The sequence below is a fragment of the Calonectris borealis genome, chromosome 3 (genome assembly GCF_964195595.1).
Source record: "Calonectris borealis chromosome 3, bCalBor7.hap1.2, whole genome shotgun sequence".
Classification (NCBI taxonomy): Eukaryota; Metazoa; Chordata; class Aves; order Procellariiformes; family Procellariidae; genus Calonectris; species Calonectris borealis.
Window position 1 is genome coordinate 52,452,862 of NC_134314.1, and position 20,325 is coordinate 52,473,186.

At 39.2% G+C, this 20,325-nt stretch overlaps 1 protein-coding gene across 2 annotated transcripts in view; it reads right to left on the reverse strand.

The window, feature by feature from the left end:
* The window catches only part of WASF1 (WASP family member 1), a 97,598-nt gene that overhangs the window by 17,882 nt on the left and 59,391 nt on the right, over positions 1-20,325 (reverse strand). For both annotated transcript variants that reach the window (XM_075148074.1, XM_075148072.1), the window contains exon 2: positions 14,146-14,306. In XM_075148074.1, the coding sequence (XP_075004175.1) occupies positions 14,146-14,278 (133 nt within the window). In that variant the 5' untranslated portion in view covers positions 14,279-14,306. The remainder of the gene's footprint in view (positions 1-14,145; positions 14,307-20,325) is intronic.

A 20,325-nucleotide genomic window follows, 5' to 3' on the forward strand; every position in this document is an offset into this window, starting at 1 on the left:
GAAAAGTAAATAAAAGTTAAATATTTAATTTGTAATTTATTTATCAGAAATGAAATTATTTAATACATTACAGGACAGATATTCAGCTGGTATAAATTGATTTAACTATGCTGATACGCAAGGAACTAGACTGATTACTTTCTTGGATATGTATAAAAGGATGATTTCCAGCATCTGAAGCTGCTCCTGTATGAGCACTAACTAATCTTTCCAAGTGAAATTTATCTCAACATTTCTCAAAAAGAAGCACAGCTTCCATTCCTACTGTACAGAGGACCTTTCAGAAACAGAAGATCAGATATTTACATCTAGGTTAATTAGAACCAGCCTATTCAAAAATACACGCTAAAATAATAAATCCTACTTTGAAGGATCAAAATTCTAGTAACTGACCAATTTATACTGAAGAAAAAGAAGAATCTCCTTTGTTCACTTCAATGGACATCACACATTTAGCCCAAAAGAGTAGGAGATTCAAGTATCGTGAGAAAAGAATCAGTAACGAGTTTCTCTTCTACAAACAGAGTACTCCATATAGTGCTTCTAATGCCCCCCGGACTCAACTTGAGTAGTCTGCCAATGCCACTGAAAAAAACCACCGGACTGCCTAGCAAAATTTGTAGCCACATTTGTGAAATACCACATGATAGCTTTTAAAACTTTCTACCATACTGTGCATATGTAATTTGCGTACTGTTTGTACACTTATGTTGGTTTTGGATGTATAAATCTCACAAATTTCTAACTACCTGGTTTGCACACAAGTTCTGACAGGTACAATAGGAAAGGATAGTTATGAAAATTTTACCTTTGGTGAACAATACATCTGGAAATATACATAAAAATGAGGACATTTTTAAACAAACACATCAAAAGGACAAAAATTAAATCCCTACAGGTACTGTGGAAACTACTTAAAAATACTATGTAGTAAGCACAAGGCCAGCGCATACCATTTATTAAGACTTAGGTAATGGCAATAGAAAACCAGCACGACTATAAACAACAGAACATAAAAGGGGGTATCAGAAGAAATGTACAGATAAAGAAAATAGAAAGGATCATAAATTCTGGCATATTAAACATAAAAAGCAAAAACTAGCCTGAGGAACAACTAGCAAACTAATAATAAATATTCCTTCAAAGACGTGAGGAGGAAGAAAGCCTGACAGAGAGTCTGTAGAGCCAACTGGTAATGAAGGTATAAAGGAGTACTCAGAGAAGACAAGACCCCTGTGGACAAGCTAATTTAACACTTTCTACTGGTGTTCAGTGAAAGGAACTGGAGAGACCCTCATGCCAGAACTCTTCTTTGCGGGAAGCTGAAAAAAACTGAAGGGACTATATAAAAATTACAAAACTAAATCAACAAAATGACTAGTAAAGTATTAGAATCATAGACTCATAGAATCGTTTAGGTTGAAAAAGACCTTCAAGATCATCAAGTCCAACTGTTAACCTAACACTGCCACTAAACCTAAGCGCCACATCTACATGTCTCTTAAATACTTCCAGGGATGGTGACTCCACCACTTCCCTGGGCAGCCTGTTCCAAGGCTTGACAACCCTTTTGGGGAAGAAATGTTTCCTAACATCCAGTCTAAACCTCCCCTGGCACAACTTGAGGCCATTTCCTCTCGTCCTATCACTTGTTACTTGGGAGAAGAGACCAACACCCACCTCGCTACAATCTCCTTTCAGGTAGTTGTAGAGCGCGATGAGGTCTCCCCTCAGCCTCCTCTTCTCCAGACTAAACAGTCCCAGTTCCCTCAGCCACTCCTCATAAGACTTGTGCTCCAGGCCCTTCACCAGCTTCGTTGCCCTCCTCTGGACACGCTCCAGCACCTCAATGTCTTTCTTGTAGTGAGGGGCCCAAAACTGAACACAGTATTCGAGGTGCGGCCTCACCAGTGCTGAGTACAGGGGCACGATCACTGCCCTAGTCCTGCTGGCCACACTATTTCTGATACAGGCCAGGATGCTGTTGGCTGCCTTGGCCACCTGGACCCACTGCCGGCTCATATTCAGCTGGCTGTCAACCAACACCCCGAGGTCCTTTTCTGTCAGGCAGCTTTCCAGCCACTCTTCCCCAAGCCTGTAGCATTGCATGGGGTGGTTGTGACCCAAGTGCAGGACCTGGCACTTGGCGTTGTTGAACCTCATACAGTTGGCCCCAGCCCATCGATCCAGCCTGTCCAGATCCCTCTGTAGTAGAGTCTTTCTACCCTCAAGCAGATCAACACTCCTGCCCAACTTGGTGTCGTCTGCAAACTTAGCAAGGGATGCACTCGATCCCCTCATCCAGATCATTGATAAAGATATTAAACAGAATTGGCCTCAATACTGAGCCCTGGGGAACACCACTTGTGACCGTCTGCCAACTGGATTTAACTCCATTCACCACCACTCTTTGGGCCTGGCCATCCAGCCAGTGTTTTACCCAGCGAAGACTACGCCCATCCAAGCCATGAGCAGCCTCTTTCTCCAGGAGAATGCTGTAGAAACAGTGTCAAGGGCTTTACTAAAGTCTAGGTAGACCACATCCACAGCCTTTTCCTCATCCACTATGCGGGTCACCTTGTCATAGAAGGAGATCAGGTTGGTCAAGCAGGACTTGCCTTCCATGAACCCATGCCGACTGGGCATGATCACCTGGTTGTCCTGTATGTGCCGCGTGATGGCACTCAAGATGATCTGCTCCATAACCTTCCCCGGCACTGATGTCAGACTGACGCGCCTGTAGTTCCCTGGATCCTCCTTCTGGCCCTTCTTGTATAGATGGGTGTCACATTTGCTAACCTCCAGTCAACTGGGACCTCCCTGGTTAGCCAGGACTGCTGATAAATGATGGAAAGTAGCTTGGTGAGCACTTCCGCCAGCTCTCTCAGTACCCTTGGGTGAATCCCATCCAGCCCCACAGACCTGTGTGTGTCTAAGTGGTGTAGCAGGTCACTAACCATTTCCCCTTGGATTACTGGGGTGTCATTCTGCACCCTGTCCCTGTCTTCCAGCTCAGGAGGCTGGATACCTGGAGAACCGGTCTTACTATTAAAGACTGAGGCAAAGTAGGCATTAAGTACCTCAGCCTTTTCCTCGTCCTTTGTCACTATGTTTCCCCCCGCATCCAATAAAGGATGGAGATTCTCCTTAGCCCTCCTTTTGTTGCTAATGTATTTATAGAAACATTATTTATTTACAGCAGTAGCCAGATTAAGTTCTAGTTGGGCTTTGGCTCTCCTAATTTTCTCCCTGCACAACCTCATGACACCCTTGTAGTCCTCCTGAATTGCCTGCCCCTTCTTCCAAAGGTCATAAACTCTCCTTTTTTTCCTGAGTTCCAGCCAAAGCTCTCTGTTCAGCCAGGCCAGTGGTCTTCTCCTCTGGCTCATCTTTCAGCACATAGGGACAGCTTGCTCCTGCGTCTTTAAGATTTCCTTCTTGAAGAACGTCCAGCCTTCCTGGACTCCTTTGCCCTTCAGGACTGCCTCCCAAGGGACTCTGTCAACCAGGCTCCTAAACAGGCCAAAGTCTTCCCTCTGGAAGTCCATGGTAGCAGTTCTGCTGACCCACCTCTTTACTTCTCCAAGAATCGAAAACTCTATCATTTCATGATCGCTATGCCCAAGACGGCCTCCATCTATCACATCACCCACAAGTCCTTCTCTGTTCGCAAACAAGTCCAGCAGCACGCCTTTCCACACTCACCAGCTGTGTCAGGAAGTTATCCTCCACACACTCCAGGAACCTCCTAGACAGTTTCCTCTCCGTTGTATTGTATTTTCAGCAGACATCTTTTAAGTTGAAGTCCCCTACAAGAATAAGGGCTAGTGATTGTGAGACTTCTCCCAGCTGCTTATAGAATATTTTGTCTGCCTCTTCATCCTGGTTGGGTGGTCTATAACAGACTCCCACCATGATATCTGCCTCGTTGGCCTTCCCCCTCATCCTTACCCATAAACACTCAACCCTCGTCGTCACCATCATTAAGCTCTAGACAGTCAAAACACTCCCTAACATACAGGGCTACCCCACCACCTCCCCTTCCTTGCCTATCCCTTACAGCACTCCAGTTGTGCGAGTCATCCCACCGTGTTTCCGTGACGGCAACTATATAACAGTTTTCCCGCTGCACCACGGCTTCCAGCTCCTCCTGTTTGTTGCCCATGCTGCGTGCATTGGGGTAGATGCATTTCAGTTGGGCTATTGATCCTGCCACCTTTTCTGGGGGAGAAGCCCTAATTCCTACGTGACCATTCTCAGGCGCTTCCGTGGTTTCTAACACATCAATAACTCTTGTGTCTTTGCTGCTGCATGGATCTCCACTCCCTACCTCCACTGAGACAGCAGACCAAAGGACATCGCTAGCACAGCATGCCTCATTAGTAACAATTTGTAAAACTCCTTAATACACACTGGAAGCACAACAGTAAGGTTCAAAGTTTTTTTCATGGAACATCTTGAGAGCTACAGGCCTGTAAACCTGACATCCAGACAAATTATTATAAATCACTGTGAAGAACTGAATTAGCACACACCTAGATGACTTGTTAGAGAAGAGACAACACAGCTTTTGTAAAGTGAAATCTCTGAAGGGTTTATAAGCACACGGATGGAGAGCTATGATCTAGTTAGATTTCCAAGAGAGTTTTGAAAGTCCTTAATGAAAGCTTTTTAGGAAAACTTAACAAACAGGGCATAAGAAAAGAAACGACATGGCACAGATAAATAATTCTTCAAAAGGTACAAAATAGAGGATAGGAGTAAATCATCAGTCTTCACAGTTGAGAAAGGTGAGTTTTCATAGGTTTCTGTACTGGGACCTCTGCTATTCAAGACATCCGTAAATGACCTGAAAAAAATGAGATTAAAGTTTGCCAACGATACTAAGTCATGGAAGAGAAACACACTGAGCATTAGTAAATACACAGAAACACCAGCTGGTTGAAGAGGCTTCCACGCTGGAAAGAATTGGAGGCTGGGAGATTAGTAGGAGCATCGTACATGCTTGCCTTGCTCTCATTCTTGGAGCATCTGTTATTACCCACAGTGAGAAGCAGATTAAAGGTGCAGCCATTCTTAGAACCTTTAAGTACCAGTCCACAGTAAAATAGAGATGGAAAGTTAGTAAAGTCTACTTAGCTGGCAACTCACCTAACATAAAACTTTCTAATATATGTCTAGTTTATGTTCTTTAACCTATATCTGAAGCAAAATAAATTACTTAAAAATGTGATCCACCAAGAGCAAGATTACTTAACTTTCAATATACGTTTACTACAAATTTAATGTATTTCAGATAATATATTCAGATGTATTATTCATTTTGATTAGACAACTCACGTAATATTCAGATATGCAAATTAAAATTAAAATCAAGTGTAAAGTCTCATGTATAGAATAAAAAGTAAATTGCAGGGCTCTAAAATCCAGCTACCCTTTTATAGGTGTATTTTAAGGCTACAGTTTGTTTTATCTATATCATTTCATCAGGCTTACAACTCATCTACCTCATTAATGAGCTCCAATTGCAAATAATCTGTCTCAAAAATCTTTTCATTATGTTGCATACAGCCACAAACATACTGCAAGGAATAATTTGCCTATGCTTATGAACACTAATCTTCAAATGGGAAATACACTAAAAACAACCTGTCGCGTTTGAAGTGGTATACCAACCATAACGTCTCTACCTACATGCCTGTTGGCAGTCTCTTTATTAGCTTGAACTTTTTAACTAAATGCTTTTTCAAGCAAAGCAAAATGTTTACTTTTAGTGAAATGTACAACTTCCGTTCAAAAGAATACTATGTGTGAATGTATACAACATTTATAATCCACTATTTGTTTATGTTGCCATCTCTGTGTGTATTCCATATTAATATATCTTCAATTTTGAATGGATTACAAAAGATACGATTACAGGGGACAACACTGAACAAAGTGTCACAAAGACTCAAATAGATAAAAAAAATCTTATGAGGAAAAAAATACATGAGTAAATAAACTTGATCTCGTTCCTCTTAATTTATAGGTAATATGTTAGAAGAGTAAGGAATCAAAATTGAATCTATTACATAGAATGAATATTCTAAAGTATTATTAACACTTCAGAAAATTTACATCATTATCAGACTGCTTGATGAAAAACTCTACTCTTGTTTCATGCAGTACAATAAAGAGGGATCTTGGTCACAGATGGATACATAATACCAGATTAGAAAGACCAGTGATCTTGTTTGCCTATTAAATTAAATGACAATATAGACTTCTGCAAATAAATTATTTTAACATCTGTGAAAAGATTACTTTACTGTATTTGCAAAACTTGCTTAATTGACCAGAAATACACCAAAATTTGTCATTTTCAAAAGTCATATTCCCTCCAATATTACTAGCTGTTCTTCCCAGTCCATCATACTGGCATTTATTTTCATTAACAGAGCACAAGTTTTTTTTCATTTAAATAAAATGATACATTATTATTTATCTTTAATTAAGGAATGTATTGTTCACCTTATTATTCTTTTCATAACTTTTTTCTTGTCTCAAAAGGCTCTATTCACAATTAACCCTTCAGTAAGAAAGGGATACAGGAATGCAGCTCCCTCTGGCGTCAGTCAATGTCCTCTTTTGTGACAGCCAAATAAAATGTCTTGGAAGCGACATGTAGTCCTTCCTCCCCCCAAGAACGTGCGTGTGTTTTGATAGCCTTTTTTGAACAACTATTTTCCTGACATTTAAAACAGACCTATGAGCTGAATATAGAATACTAGCTAGTAGCTACTAGCTGAAAATAGAATAAAAATAATACTGCTCACTACCTTCTTCATTTTTTTTAAATTAAGACCACCAAAACATGTATCATCCACTCCTGTTCATTACCGTGGCAGTAAGTGCACAATGGCTTATAAAATCTGAAAAAGCGACTGATCAGTTTTACAGTTTTCCTCTTTCACCATTTGTTTCTCTTAATCTGTTTTATCTTCTAATTTTGTCCCGTAATTTCTTAAACATCTGTCCAACATTGGCTTCTGTGCACAAATGAATAATTTCTAACTATCCAATATGCTAATATGAAGGGATACCAAGGTAAAAGAAATGTTATTTTTGTCTTGCTCTGGGGGACTGGGTATATATCAGATGAACTGAAGTCAACTACAATCACAACATAAGGTTCTGAACCTTATTTCAGGCTAATTAAACAAGGCATGGCAAAGAGATGTCTTGTAAGTCTTATATATTGTGTTGTACAAATTCCTAAAACCACGCTAACGCACTGCAGGATCAGGGCATAAATTAACAGTTCCCTCAAAACTCCAGTCCTTAAATTCACCTGAACTACGGCATTCTCTATGCTGTATCCATTAGCAAACCTTAAGGAAAGGGCATTTTAAATTAATCATTTTACAACACTTACCATCAGATTTAGTTACAGGCGCTCAGACACGGAGTGGGACATGAGTCCTGAAGCAGGACTTGTGGAAGAAGCCACTTCTTTACTATCCTTTTGCATTTTTAAAGAAAAAGAGTTCCAAACCCTTCAACTGCATCTAAACCTGAAACAGTATCCGCAGATGAGTTATGGCATCAGCAGCCTCTAGAAACCATGGCCTAAATTTTAAGTAGCTATCTGGATAAATAAATTGAGCACCTGAAGTGCTCAATACCATTAAACAGCATCATTTTTGGAAATTCAAGAGGATGACTAGTAAATCTCAGGCCAATGCAAGATGCATCAAGCAAGACAATCAAAATGAGACAACTGTTCAATGTTGCCAAAAGTATTAATCTTAACTAATTTAGCCTTAACTAATCTGTCAAACTTCTGGAGCTCAGCGGGGCGGGTGGGGTGGAATTAACATGTACACAAACAAAATCTAATCCGACATACTTATCAATGGAATTAAATTATAAAAATATTTAATATATTAAATATGTCATGACATTATTAAATGCAACAAATAATGACATGTTATATAATTAAATTTAATATTATTAAATGTTATTTTAATATTAAAATCGTAACTATGTTGATACATTGAAATATACAAACCTCAAAATATTATTACAACTTAAAAATATAGGTTTGGCAATTTGATTTTTTAAAAAGATGTAGAAATTCACAAAATATCAGAAAGAATAAGCTAAGAATTCTGTCTGTTACCCACCTATACGCTATCATTCCTTGATTCCTATTATTTCAATCCCATTCACACACTAAATATTTTTGCCCAGTACGTTTTCTAAAAAATAAAAGCATAGAACAAAAGCAGCCGTAAAACCTGTCTCATGTCCTACTGCACAATCCCTTCCCAATCTACTTACACTATGCAAAATTACATTATTCACTACTGAATAGTTCCTTGCCACACAATATAGTGTATATATTAGAAAATATTCTTTCAGGATAATTAGTTACCACATAAGCTGCTAACAATATATAACCAGGGTCCCTTTATAAAGCAAAACAAGTCTATTAATACATTTTTCCTCCTCCGTTAATTCTGACACGTAATTTAACATATCCATTCCCTGTTGATTCAGCTTCAGGTCTTCACTGCATTAATTTTATTTAATTGAATGTTTTAGCAAAAATCAAGGTATATCCCAGTTTCACTTGAAACCCTAGGCTTGTTTCTCATCAGGATCATTTCAATCTCACAGCTCAGTGGCTAGGAGACGGACTAAAAGCTAGGAGACTGAACTGTCTCCCAGGCTTGGAGATAAGAACCTTGGGAGATCCTTGAGAACTTTAGTGGCTATGGCTGAGCGAGCTCTGAAAAACGAGGTACTAAATATAGTTCAGTGATGCTAATTAGGAACCTATCATTATGAAGGTGTAAGGGCAGTCCACAAGGACTGGATTTAAGGATTGTAACAGGAATATCAGAGTACTGAAGACACAACTTGGTTCCTTTACTGAGCAAAATTGAACCAGGCGTTTATCAGACAACCTGACCAGGGTATCAAAAGTATCAAAAAAACTCTGTTAAAGGCCATCTCTGGAGCAGGTCTGATGCTTCTTGCTGACACCCAAAAAGAAAAAGTCAGCCTTCAAAAATCTCCAGTCATGGAGGTCTGAGATATCATTTCTTCTCTCCCACTGAGGACACCATCAAGTGAAAGAGACCACTGGGAGCTGAACCTGATGTTGAAGGCACCAGTCCTAAAGATCATTTCACAGGGAAGTCTTGCTCTTCCTTTCCTTTTTTTTAATATCACCTGAATTCACTGCTCTATGTAGGCAAGGAATTAATGACAGGTAGGACTTTTTTCTGCTAACACATAGTTGTTTTCAATGAGAAATTACTGACCATTTGCTCATCCCCTCATTATCATTTGAGGTGGACACGAAACAGCATCACATTGCCAATACTGCCACTGCTGAGGAGACAACATCAAGAAATTAGAAGTCTTTGAGAGGATGGGTGTCTCTGAAAAGCTGAGTAAGTCTTTAGTTTTAAAGTCCGTAAGTTCCCTTGCCCCATGTGCATAAGAACACTTTCTCTAGTGATCCCTGGCAATCATAGTAATAACGAAGAAAGAGAGGTGACTAACGAAGAAAATTCACAGAGAATACTGAATACGCTTGTGAGCACAGTGAGAAGGAGGATTCCCGGGGCAGGACCTGCCACAGGGATTCTGCTGGTTCTGGAATACTGACTGAAGCTCTAGCTGCAGATCTGCAGAGACCTACCTCTGATCATACAACATGCGGGGGCCTCACCATGTGCTGAAGATGTTGTCCAGACAGGGTGAAGAGAGAGAGGCTGATCTTTCAGCTGAGGAGGCCTGGTTCTAAAGATTAGTTGCAGTCCAGACACCTTGCTGGTAAGTATTTCTGGAGAAACATTCAACACTTATTGAATGTTAATACTTTAAGCCATGGCAAACTGAAGGTTTTCCTGAGGTGAGAAAATGTCTCTCACAAGATGAGCAGTGTTTAAAACCCTCTAGGGGATGGCATGGTAAGCAAAAAATAAGGAAGAAAAGTTAAAAGCGTCTGAGAGGGAAAAAAATGGGGGAGAAATAATATGCTTGAAAGTCAGGGTTTCACTCCTGAAAACTAACAAATTAAGGGGTGAGGAAAAGAAATAACTAACTACGAGAACATGGTAAAAATAGGAAATAGTACAAAGAAAAGATAGAAAGAGGGGAAAGGCTAGTGAAGGTTCAATGTTAATTGAAAATTGTTTCCACTAACATAAAAGGCATTCCAGCTTAGCAAACAGAGTTATGCAGCATTCTCTTTCTTTACACAGAGGTAGAAAAGAAAAAGGGAAATTACATCTTGCCATGATTGAATAAAAGTTCTGGTCTGAATGCCTGCAACACAAATATTCATTGAAGGAACATACTCAAAAGGAGAAATGTTCTCCTCCCCAGATGGAGGTGTCAGAGACCAGGGCCAAGAACAAACCCCATCAGTTAAGTTTCTTATGTGGTACTGAGATTCTGTGTACAGGGAACAGCTGAATAAAGGGAAAAACAAGATTGGTCAATAGCTGTGAACAAAATGAGGAGGTTACATGCACAAAGAGAACTATTTATCCATCTTCTAACAATGGCACAGTGCTATCAGTTGTGTTTCACGCTGGAATGTTATAGCCTGACATACACCAACATATACCAACTTGGGCAGTACTGGAGTACTAATGTTATCTGCAATATTGCTGAAAAAAATAGGTAAGCACTTCTCCAAAGCAGATACAGACAGAAAGCAAGAAATACAGGGAAGAATGGCTAGGAAACGAAAACAGCTGTTGCTGTTGTCCAGAGAGTTTCTGTTGCCACAGTGCTAAGAAAAGCTGTCAGAAGACAGATCCTTTTATGAAGTTAAAGAAGACTGGGAATAGACAGGGGAAAAAAATTACTTACTGGCAATTTTGTATATTCTATCAAGACAGACTGATGTGTTTTCATGCTCCAGGGAGAAAGGCAAGGATTATGACTCAGAGTAGAAATAAATATTTCGTCCTTTCATCTATACTTCTTTTAAAGGTCAAAAAATTTCTCAAACTGAACAATTAAAAACAACATATCAAATAAACTATGAAAGGATTGAGAATTTGTATGGAGACACATAGCAGCTATTGCTGACATACTGATGTAAAGCTCTTTTCATTTTATATTAAAACACAGGAAAACAGAATTCCTGTCATTTACTAGATACTGTTTCTGCAGGCATGTCCTACTTATGCATAGTATCCAAGATTATAGAAACAGGTTGAAAAGACCTGTTCAGGTTGAAAAGACCTCCAGAAGTCATCTAGTCCAACACCCTGCTCAAAGCAGATCCAATTAGATCCAGCTGTTTGACTAACCCAGTTGAGTTATTAGTATCTCCAAGAATGGAGATCTACCGACATACATGACAAAACTCTACACTTAGCTTTTCTAAATAACGTTTTTTGGTATCACTTAAAGTACTGGGAGGTTCTAATTCCATCACGGCGCTCTTTGTCCATATCATATCAGAAGAAAGGTTAAGAATGGTTGGTCCTGAGACTCATAATGGCAGGAGATTAATCCTCTATTTGAGGGCTGGTAACTGAAAAACCTTAGAGGCAGAAATGACTAAGTGCTAATCAGGTCAAAGACCATTCATTTAAATTTGCATAACTTTACTGTCAAAAGCAAAAGCAGCTTTAGTTTAAAGGAAATGAAACCCTACCAGAACACTCAGTTTCCGCTCTGAGAGTGAAGCCTCGTTTCAGCTACAACTTAAAGGCTGATTCTCAAACATACACATTATCCACAGAAAACAAAAAGGGAAGGACTGCAGAGAAGCTGGTTGCCAGGGGACTGCTGAGAAACCATGCCTGCTGGCTGTGACTCACGGGCAACTACTAAAATTTATCTGCATGTCAGGAGGCCTTGCTGTACACCAGTAACAGTGACACACCAAGTGAAGACTGGTTATTTGGGTTTAAGCATGTGAGACAAAATTCCTATGCCAGAACTCCCAAATCTTTTTGAATTTGTATTGCTACTATCACAAACAGGCACAAAAGCTAAAAGAATTCTGGAACAAAATACTTTCACAGGTACTCATACCTGTGCAACATGATCTCCATTTTTATAGAGCAATCCTTAACGTTGCTGAGAAATAAGGATTATTTTGCAAAACATGTTCTATTTAATTGTAGAAAAAAATTTTTTTTTGTCGAAAACCTATGCAGTATAAACCAAAAACTTACTTCAGTTGGTGGTATAAACACTGCCTGTAGAAAACCTACAAACACCATGATGCTATTTGCAGGGAAGAACAAAAGATTGAAGTAACAGGTCCTGCTCATTAGTGTTTAACTTACTTATAAAAAAATTCTGAATTACCTATTCTGGGCTTGCTGTTACAGAGTAAACTACCGCATTTTCCCTCCTCTTTTACCTTTCTTGTCATTTCCAACATTGTGTGCCTTTTGGACCTCTAGTGAGTCACAAGTTCATGACAGAAATTCCTCTCAAGTGAAAACAGCTAATTTAGGGCTCAACCCTATGGAGGCACGCTTCACATAGAACCACATTCCTTTTACAGAAAAGGAGTTTACATAATTATGGTTACATTCCCTTGAAAGTGTCTCTCTAACTGTGCTATACATTAGGCAAACCTAAGGTGGGAGCATTCAATGGATATTCTTCAATACTTTTCTTCCTCCCTTAATTGATTTTTTTCTGTTCTAGTACTGCTTCATCCTGACCTCTTCCTGAGTAGTTGTATACACAATGTCAGACATAAGCTCTGTATACCAAGAAAACATAGCAAAGGCAGATGAATCTCAACAGATAAGCACTGAGACCATGATGTTGAGTTAGAAGTTGGTGTTCTTTCAAATTGAAAAACCAAGTTATTTGGTTTTTTTAAAAGGTCAAATGAAACTTTCAAGTAAAAATATCAAATGTAAATTTGGTATGCCACCTACAAAAGGAAATTCTCTTACATATACAAACAAGTAAGTATATAAACAAGTAAGAATATTTAAAACAAGCAAACTAAAGTAAATGAATACAATATTAGTAAGAGTGACTTGGAAGGGGAGGCTACTACACGAATGGCTAATCTGAGAAGGGCTTTTGGCAGAATGAAGCAAGACCACGGATGGTGATCATATACTGCATCCTGATCTGATATGCTCTTGGTTCACTGAAAAGAATTTAAATAGTTAAGTTATTTTCCTTGCTGTTACAGCAGCTATACTAATAATGATCGTATTTATGTGCTGTAAGCATTCCTGTCTCAATTGTATAATTTAGTGTCCTCAATTAGAGTCTTCAACCTAATAGCACCCTAACAGCTTTGAAAGGTTGCCAAAACAGAGTCACCATACAGTATACCACCAAACCAATAACTAAATCAATCGAATTAACAAATCAGGCTACATCACTTATGACCTTAAGATACTGACCGAGCTGAAAGGCTTTTCACATAGTAGATGGATACACATGGACATTTTAATATTTAATGTGTTGGTAGTCTTACTAATGTCCCAGTGATTAAAAAGCACCTGTAGTATTGGAAATTCAAAATGCTATCATGCTGGTTCATCTGACAACTTTTTAAAGTTGCTGTAACTTAAGAAAATACAACCCAGAAACCAGCCTGTTCAGAAAAACTCCTTCAGAGTTCTAGAGCTTGAGAAGTATTCACTCCTCTCAAAAGCACAGAGGGAAAAACTGTTGACAGAAGGGAGAAGGAAGAAAAATCTTTAGCTGTTTGAAATACTATGTAATAATTACATTTCTGGGTTTATTATTTTAAAAGGCAACTACTTTTTTTCCTGAATGACCACAACATGACCAAGGGTGTAAGTTAAGAGAATTAAGCAACCAGTGATATATTCCTCATTATTCATATTCCCTACTCAAGAATTGCTCTAAGGTCAGCAATTACTGACTTCATTAATTGCCAGATATCTTTTTCTGTCACGTTCCACTGGTAACAGAAATATATGGCTGAACAGTTTTAAGATGTGCTGCAGGAAAAATTCCTAGCTTGCTTTCACAGAAGTCCAGGCTAGTCACTAGCCACAAAAGAAGTACACTCAAGGCTCAGAGAATTTGAAAAGGTGTACCTACTTCAACCACAAAAACTATGACTGTAAAATATATTAGTTCTAAATACAGCTATTAGGACAAAGTACTTACTTAGGCTACTCAGTTGTCTGATTATATTTGCCAAGGAGATATTGGTGACACATTCCAATTCATTCTTGATACCTCGGGGCAGAGCTGTGTGGCACAGGTGCCTGGGGTCTATGTTTCTTTTTACCAGCGGCATGCTGAAATGTATCAGAGGACCAGCAAACCTGTAAAGAAAGGAGACAAAATACTGTTATAAGTTTAATTATATTTTAAATTTAGATTATGTCTAAAGTTAAATTGACTAATCCTAACAAGATAAAAATAGTACTGATGGAATTCCTTGCTCTGCGAGTACATAAATCTTTTCTTCTTTGCCCAGTGAAAGACTATTTCATTCTCGCTTTTTAAACCTTTACCTAACTCAGATGCCAGTGAAGTGACAAATAATTTTTTACAGTTCATGTTTTTTTTCTTCCCCCCGCCTGCCCCGAAAAAAAAAGACAGGAAAATCTCTGCGGTACAAAAATATTAAAGAATTATTTCCTTCTTGATGGGCTACTTCCTTATTCAGGCCAGGCAAAGTCCAACAACAAATTCCCTTTATTGTGAGATCAAAGTCAAACTAGTTGCCTGTTCCACCTGAAAGGTAGATATGATCCATTCCCTATGTAATATCATGTTACTAGCAGGAGTCACCCTTCTAGTCTGAACATCACTTCTAAATCATACCTAATCAAGGTAAGAAAAGAGAAGATGTTTCCCTTCCACCTACACTGCTACTGGCAATAAATTCAGCTAAGAATACATCTCCCAAATACAAAAGTCTCCTCAGTAAACTTGTAGTGCAAAGTCCTCCACGATGCAGAAATCCTACCACTCCACACCCTTCCAAACTCACGTATGTTAAATGAAACAAGAGTCTTTACTAGTTCTGCAGACAGCGTAAGAATCGTCTCAGGCTGTGAATCCCAGGCTTGTAATTTTCTGCACCCACGGCACTGATTGGAAGGAGTTTCCCAGGGGGCAAGTTATGCCTCTCATCTTATTAGTGCTGCTCATTAAGATCTGTCTACTAAAACTTTTCTTCATGAAAAATGGATTCCCTAAAATTCTATAATTTTTCCATCATGTGTCACGTAAAACTCTGAATGACCGATGCAAAACTCCCATTTGATACGCAGAGAATGGATACACTTGGTATTGGTATAACTTAGTCTTCCTTCCCATTGAGGAGGAGATTGCACGTTCTCCAGACAGCAAGGCAGAGAAGTTTTCCACAACGCAACCTGCAATCCTAGTCCCTCAACCGGACAGCCTGCCACAGCTTCATCCGTCCTCTGCTTAGAAGCTTTATCCCAAAATGTTCCCAGGATGCAACCAGGGCTTCGTCTTGCACCACAGAATGCATCTTCCCTACAGTATATATTTAGCCACTGTTAACTTTCCTTGGTTGAAAAGAGATTTTTTGGATAACATTAAGGCCATGGTGGTAGAGCCGAAATTTTGCTGACCTAGAATGGCACAGGGAATTAAAAGAGTCAAAGACGACTGTAATGAAGTATCTTCCTCTCGCAGACTGCTTAGATTTCTCCTTGCCACTTTTCCTGGGAGTATATTCTTTCACTGAAGCCAGGGCTCGTGGCTGAGGGACCCAGGCAGGATCCTTAAGTCTACCTGAGAAACACCTCTGTGTTTCCAGGATCTGATTAGACTTCATTCATTGCATTTTAACATCATGTCTACTGCCCTTATTTTCTTGAGAGAAGAATCAAAAATATTTTATGCTTTGAGGGATAAAAAACAATGAAAATAATTTTTCTAGTCACTGGCTTAAGGGAAAGATTACACACTTCTTTAAAATTTTGTAATTTAGTTTCTCAATATTAAAGTAAAAATTAAGGAAGTGTGCGTGGGGCAGGGGTAAATTATAAGAACAGATTTTTATTTTCTAAGAATATCCCAAATCTTTCTAGTCCCTAAATACCTAAGTACTAAAAAGCTAGCTGCTACATACAAGCTAAATGAAATAAAAAGTGCAAATCTGAACGCTGTCTCAGAGAGAAGCAATGAGAAAGTGTTTATAGTTAAAGTGAGACGTTATACCTGCTGGTACAAGCCACAGGTATAGCATGAAGCAAGGGAGATCAAACAGGCCCCACCAGCAGAGCTTCTGCTGTCTTAGGAGCGTGCAACCCCTCTCCCCCCAGCAACAAGACCCTGAAGAAACCCTTAACTACAGGTTCGTTATCGCGGTTCCCCAACAGAAAATAAAGGAACCATTCTGTCACTGTAAAAGAAACACAACAAATGATACGTGAGTAATGTTCTACAGAAGCAATTAAATATTAATTCCAGAGTTAAGCCCTTTCTTGATTACTGCTTTAATGATACTGTTGCATAAACAGCACAGTAGGCAAGTCTTTTAAAAAGAGGTCCAAACAAGTATGTAAAGGAACATTTTCACAGAAAAAGTAAAAATCTACATATAAAAGAAACTGAAATAGTCCTTACTTCTATCTATCCAATATAGATCTGGGTTATAAAGGTTAAAAAAAATCTGTAAGTAACAAGCATAAAAGCAGTTCATGGCTAGTGCACTTTTTCTTTTGTTTTCTAACAAGATGTTAGTAAGTGATGATACTGCTCTCCCTCCTTGACTTTGTATCATGCATGAAAAAACTTGCCCAATTTATAGCATGTATAGATCGTAAAGCTTCCGATGCTCAAGTGACAGGTTCTCTAGAAAACTGTGTGTAAGAGCAATTAAAAAAAAATAAAAATCTTAAAAGTAATTCCAGCCAACTGCTAGCTAGATTTTAAGTAACAGCGTTTGAGTGTGTCCTGCCCTTTACCAGTCTGATTTGTCTCTAGGATAGAACACTTAACAAAATAGCTGAAAAGACGCAGTATTGGCCCAAACATTTTCTCCAACAGGCATAAAAAGATGCTGCACAAGCAGAGATCAAGCTCTAACTCCCCGGACCTCAAAAAGTACAACTCTGAACCTGAATAAAAGTCCATTTAAGACAACAGAAATTTTCTTGCATTGACCTCTCCAGAACTTGCAGAAAATCTACTCTTTGACCTTTTTCTTCCCCAAAACCCACAAATACCATTTTCTAATATCTGAATAACACAGTTGTGGCTGTCCTACCCAAAGATACAGTATAATAAGAAAAGGTAGCAGAGGGAACAGTAAGTATGGTAAAAGGTATAGTTTTAAAACAAGAATAAACTTGGAAAGAAGACGACAGAAGATGTAACTGACACCTTCCAAATTACGCATCATGTTTGAAAACTATGCAAAGCCTAAACAGAGAATATTTCCCCATTTCCCACAGAAACAAGAACAAGTGCAAGATGTGCAACAAAGGGAAATATCACTCAAACATGCTTGAAACAAAGCAAAAGGCATTTCACACAATGTTTAATAAATTGTGGAACTCCTTGTCACAGGATGCTCTATACCACAAAAATACCTGCCGGTAATTCGTCCACCACGGACCACATATTCTTTGCAGTTTGTTGCAACCACTAGAAGATCTTGATGATTCCTCCCCAATCGTATTTAGCGATCCCAGCGCGGGGAGCCCTCGCTCATGTAACGCGTGTGCAACAGCAAACTGAACTTTACTGTATCCAAACAATTTCTTCACTCCTATAAAAGAAGTCTTTCCTAATGCAGTTCTTATCAAGAAAGCTGAAAAATTTTGAAATCGCTGTATTTATTATGCAGCTTTAGAGCTGTGAAAGAGGAAAAAACCAAAAAAGGCATTGTTACAATCTAGTATATCCTTTAGGTTAAAAGCAAAAAAATACACACACCCCCACCCTCCGCTCCCAAACCATACATTACCCTGGCACTCGGGCAGCAAAGGAAAAATTCAGTCCTAGATCATAAAATCCTGTTACCACGTTGCTCCCAAGTAAGCCCTGGAAACTGTTCATAACCCCAGCCAGGCAGAAGAGAGAAGCAGCTCGTCAGTGCCCAGGAGGACCCCCAGGCGGAAAGGCTACATGACACCTCCGCAGAGGCTTACAGTTCTCCTCCCCTAGCACAGGTCTCGGAGTCCCCCTCCCCTCAGCCCCGCTGCTCCCCAGCTCAAAACTCAGGGGAAGGGAAGGCAATCCTCAAACACAAGTATCTCCTCTTCCCGACGGTCCCATGCAAATCTTTGAGGCAATTCTTAAGAAGCGGCACTAGTTTACACTCGAGTTAACTGGAAGTGCTTTACTCTATAGTGATCTTAAACCGAAACTCCTCTGAACAAAGAGACGCCGATCTCTTTCGCAGAGCCACTATTGAAAACTCTTCTCCCTCACTTCCTACGCATCCTTTGAAGCACTCTGAATCCACTTGAGAAGCCAATTCTAATCTTCTTTACAAACCCCTCTGCTACTTCAGTTGCACAATGGCTGGCACAACCTCATCCCCCACACATACATTGTGAGTATGAGTACAGAATACGAATACGTGCACGTACTGAGTATCTGATGTTTTTATCAATCTCTCAATGCTTTGACACATGATTTTTTAGGAATTGGGTAAAATGCTCCGGTTGCTTTTTCAATTAATTCCTATTACTTAAAGAACTGCAGAACAATGGCACTAATGAAAGTTAATTATCATCTTTTTAGAAGAACAGCCTTACTGAGATTTGACTGCACTTCTTTTCAAAAGGCAAGTTGCTTAGTGTGCCGCACAGCCCTTCTCATCTATGAAGGGCCTTACGGGTGACACTCTTCTATCTCTGTCCCATACTTCTCAAACACTGCTGCCAGCAGCTGAGAAGGCACCTGCCCCCGTGCCCACACCACAGCCCCCCCGCAGAGCAGCGCTGCCCCCACGGCTCCCACCAGGACGGTTTCACCCTGCTGCTGGTGCCAAGAGGCGGCCCTGGGCAGCACCGGTGTAGGAAACAGCCATCGTTTTCCCTTCAACACGCTCCTGCAGAAATATCTCCGAAGTGCAAGATGTGCGGAGAAATGTTACGTTACTAGAAGCTTGTGAAAAATTTGAAGTGTCAGTTGTCACAGTAGTGATTAAGGTTTTCTAGCAAGTACAGCAAGACAAGCAGGAATGAAAGCACAACACTAACATGGGGAAAACTAACTAACTAATCTCCCCAACAGTTTACCTGGTAATTAAACTATACTTCAGTTTTCCTTTCAGAAGACTAATGAAATTTGACGATCACATGTCTTTTTTAATGAAAGTTTACTTCTGATTGGGTTACATTTCATCCTTACTAAAATTGACATTATTTTCTTAGCATTAATGAAAGACATTCATCTATAATTTTTAAATAATATGCCAATAATGCAGCAGTGAATGTCCTTGCTTTCACGGGGTTAAATTTAATTCCATCCACTTCTATAGCATATCTTTATGCCTTAATATTACCATACTTCTTGTAATTTTCCTTTAACAATGTGCAACAGCAATGCCTTTCATATGCCTCATTTAATTGATCACGTTCTAGCTGCCGGCAGAATAGACCACAGTTTGAAACGCAACAATCAATTTAACACTTCCCCCATCCACCCTTAGAAACAGAAATAGAATATACAATAGTTTTTATATTTGTTTATATAATCATGTACTAACTGCACCTACACTATACAGACTTTGGGACAGAATTAAAGTAGCTAATAAAAATCCTCAAATTATTAATACATCTGGTAAAAATCACAATTGTATCAGTTAACAAAACAAGCTCATTCTCCTGTCAAACTTTCTTTTAATTATACTATGAGACATCATGTTATACTAGTTGTAGAAAATCCAAAGACGAAGATTTTATAATACACACCTCTACTACGAAAAGGCAAGGGTGCGAAGACTTCATGCAGCTTGTTTCTCTATAGCTCCCACTGCAAGATCAAGGTTCAGGTAAAAGCTTGAGAAAAAACAGACACCAGCAGTATGGTGTCCTTCAAGAAAGTAGGCCACTACCACCTACTGCTGAGTCAACATAATGATTTTAAAACTCTAAAGGCAATTAACATCCCTTAGAAGATACATCTTGGAACTGACAAGATGACAACTGACATCTTAAATTGACAATTCAACAGAAATCTGTTAAAATTACAGTTTTGCAATCCTTTCTGTTATGAACCATGTCACAGAACGAAAGATTTTCTCCTTGGAACACTTCCCTCAAATCTCAGTCTTCTGCATCTTGCTCTCAAAATTTTTTCTAACTGCAGATGACTAGGAAAAAATGACCTTATTGTAACTAA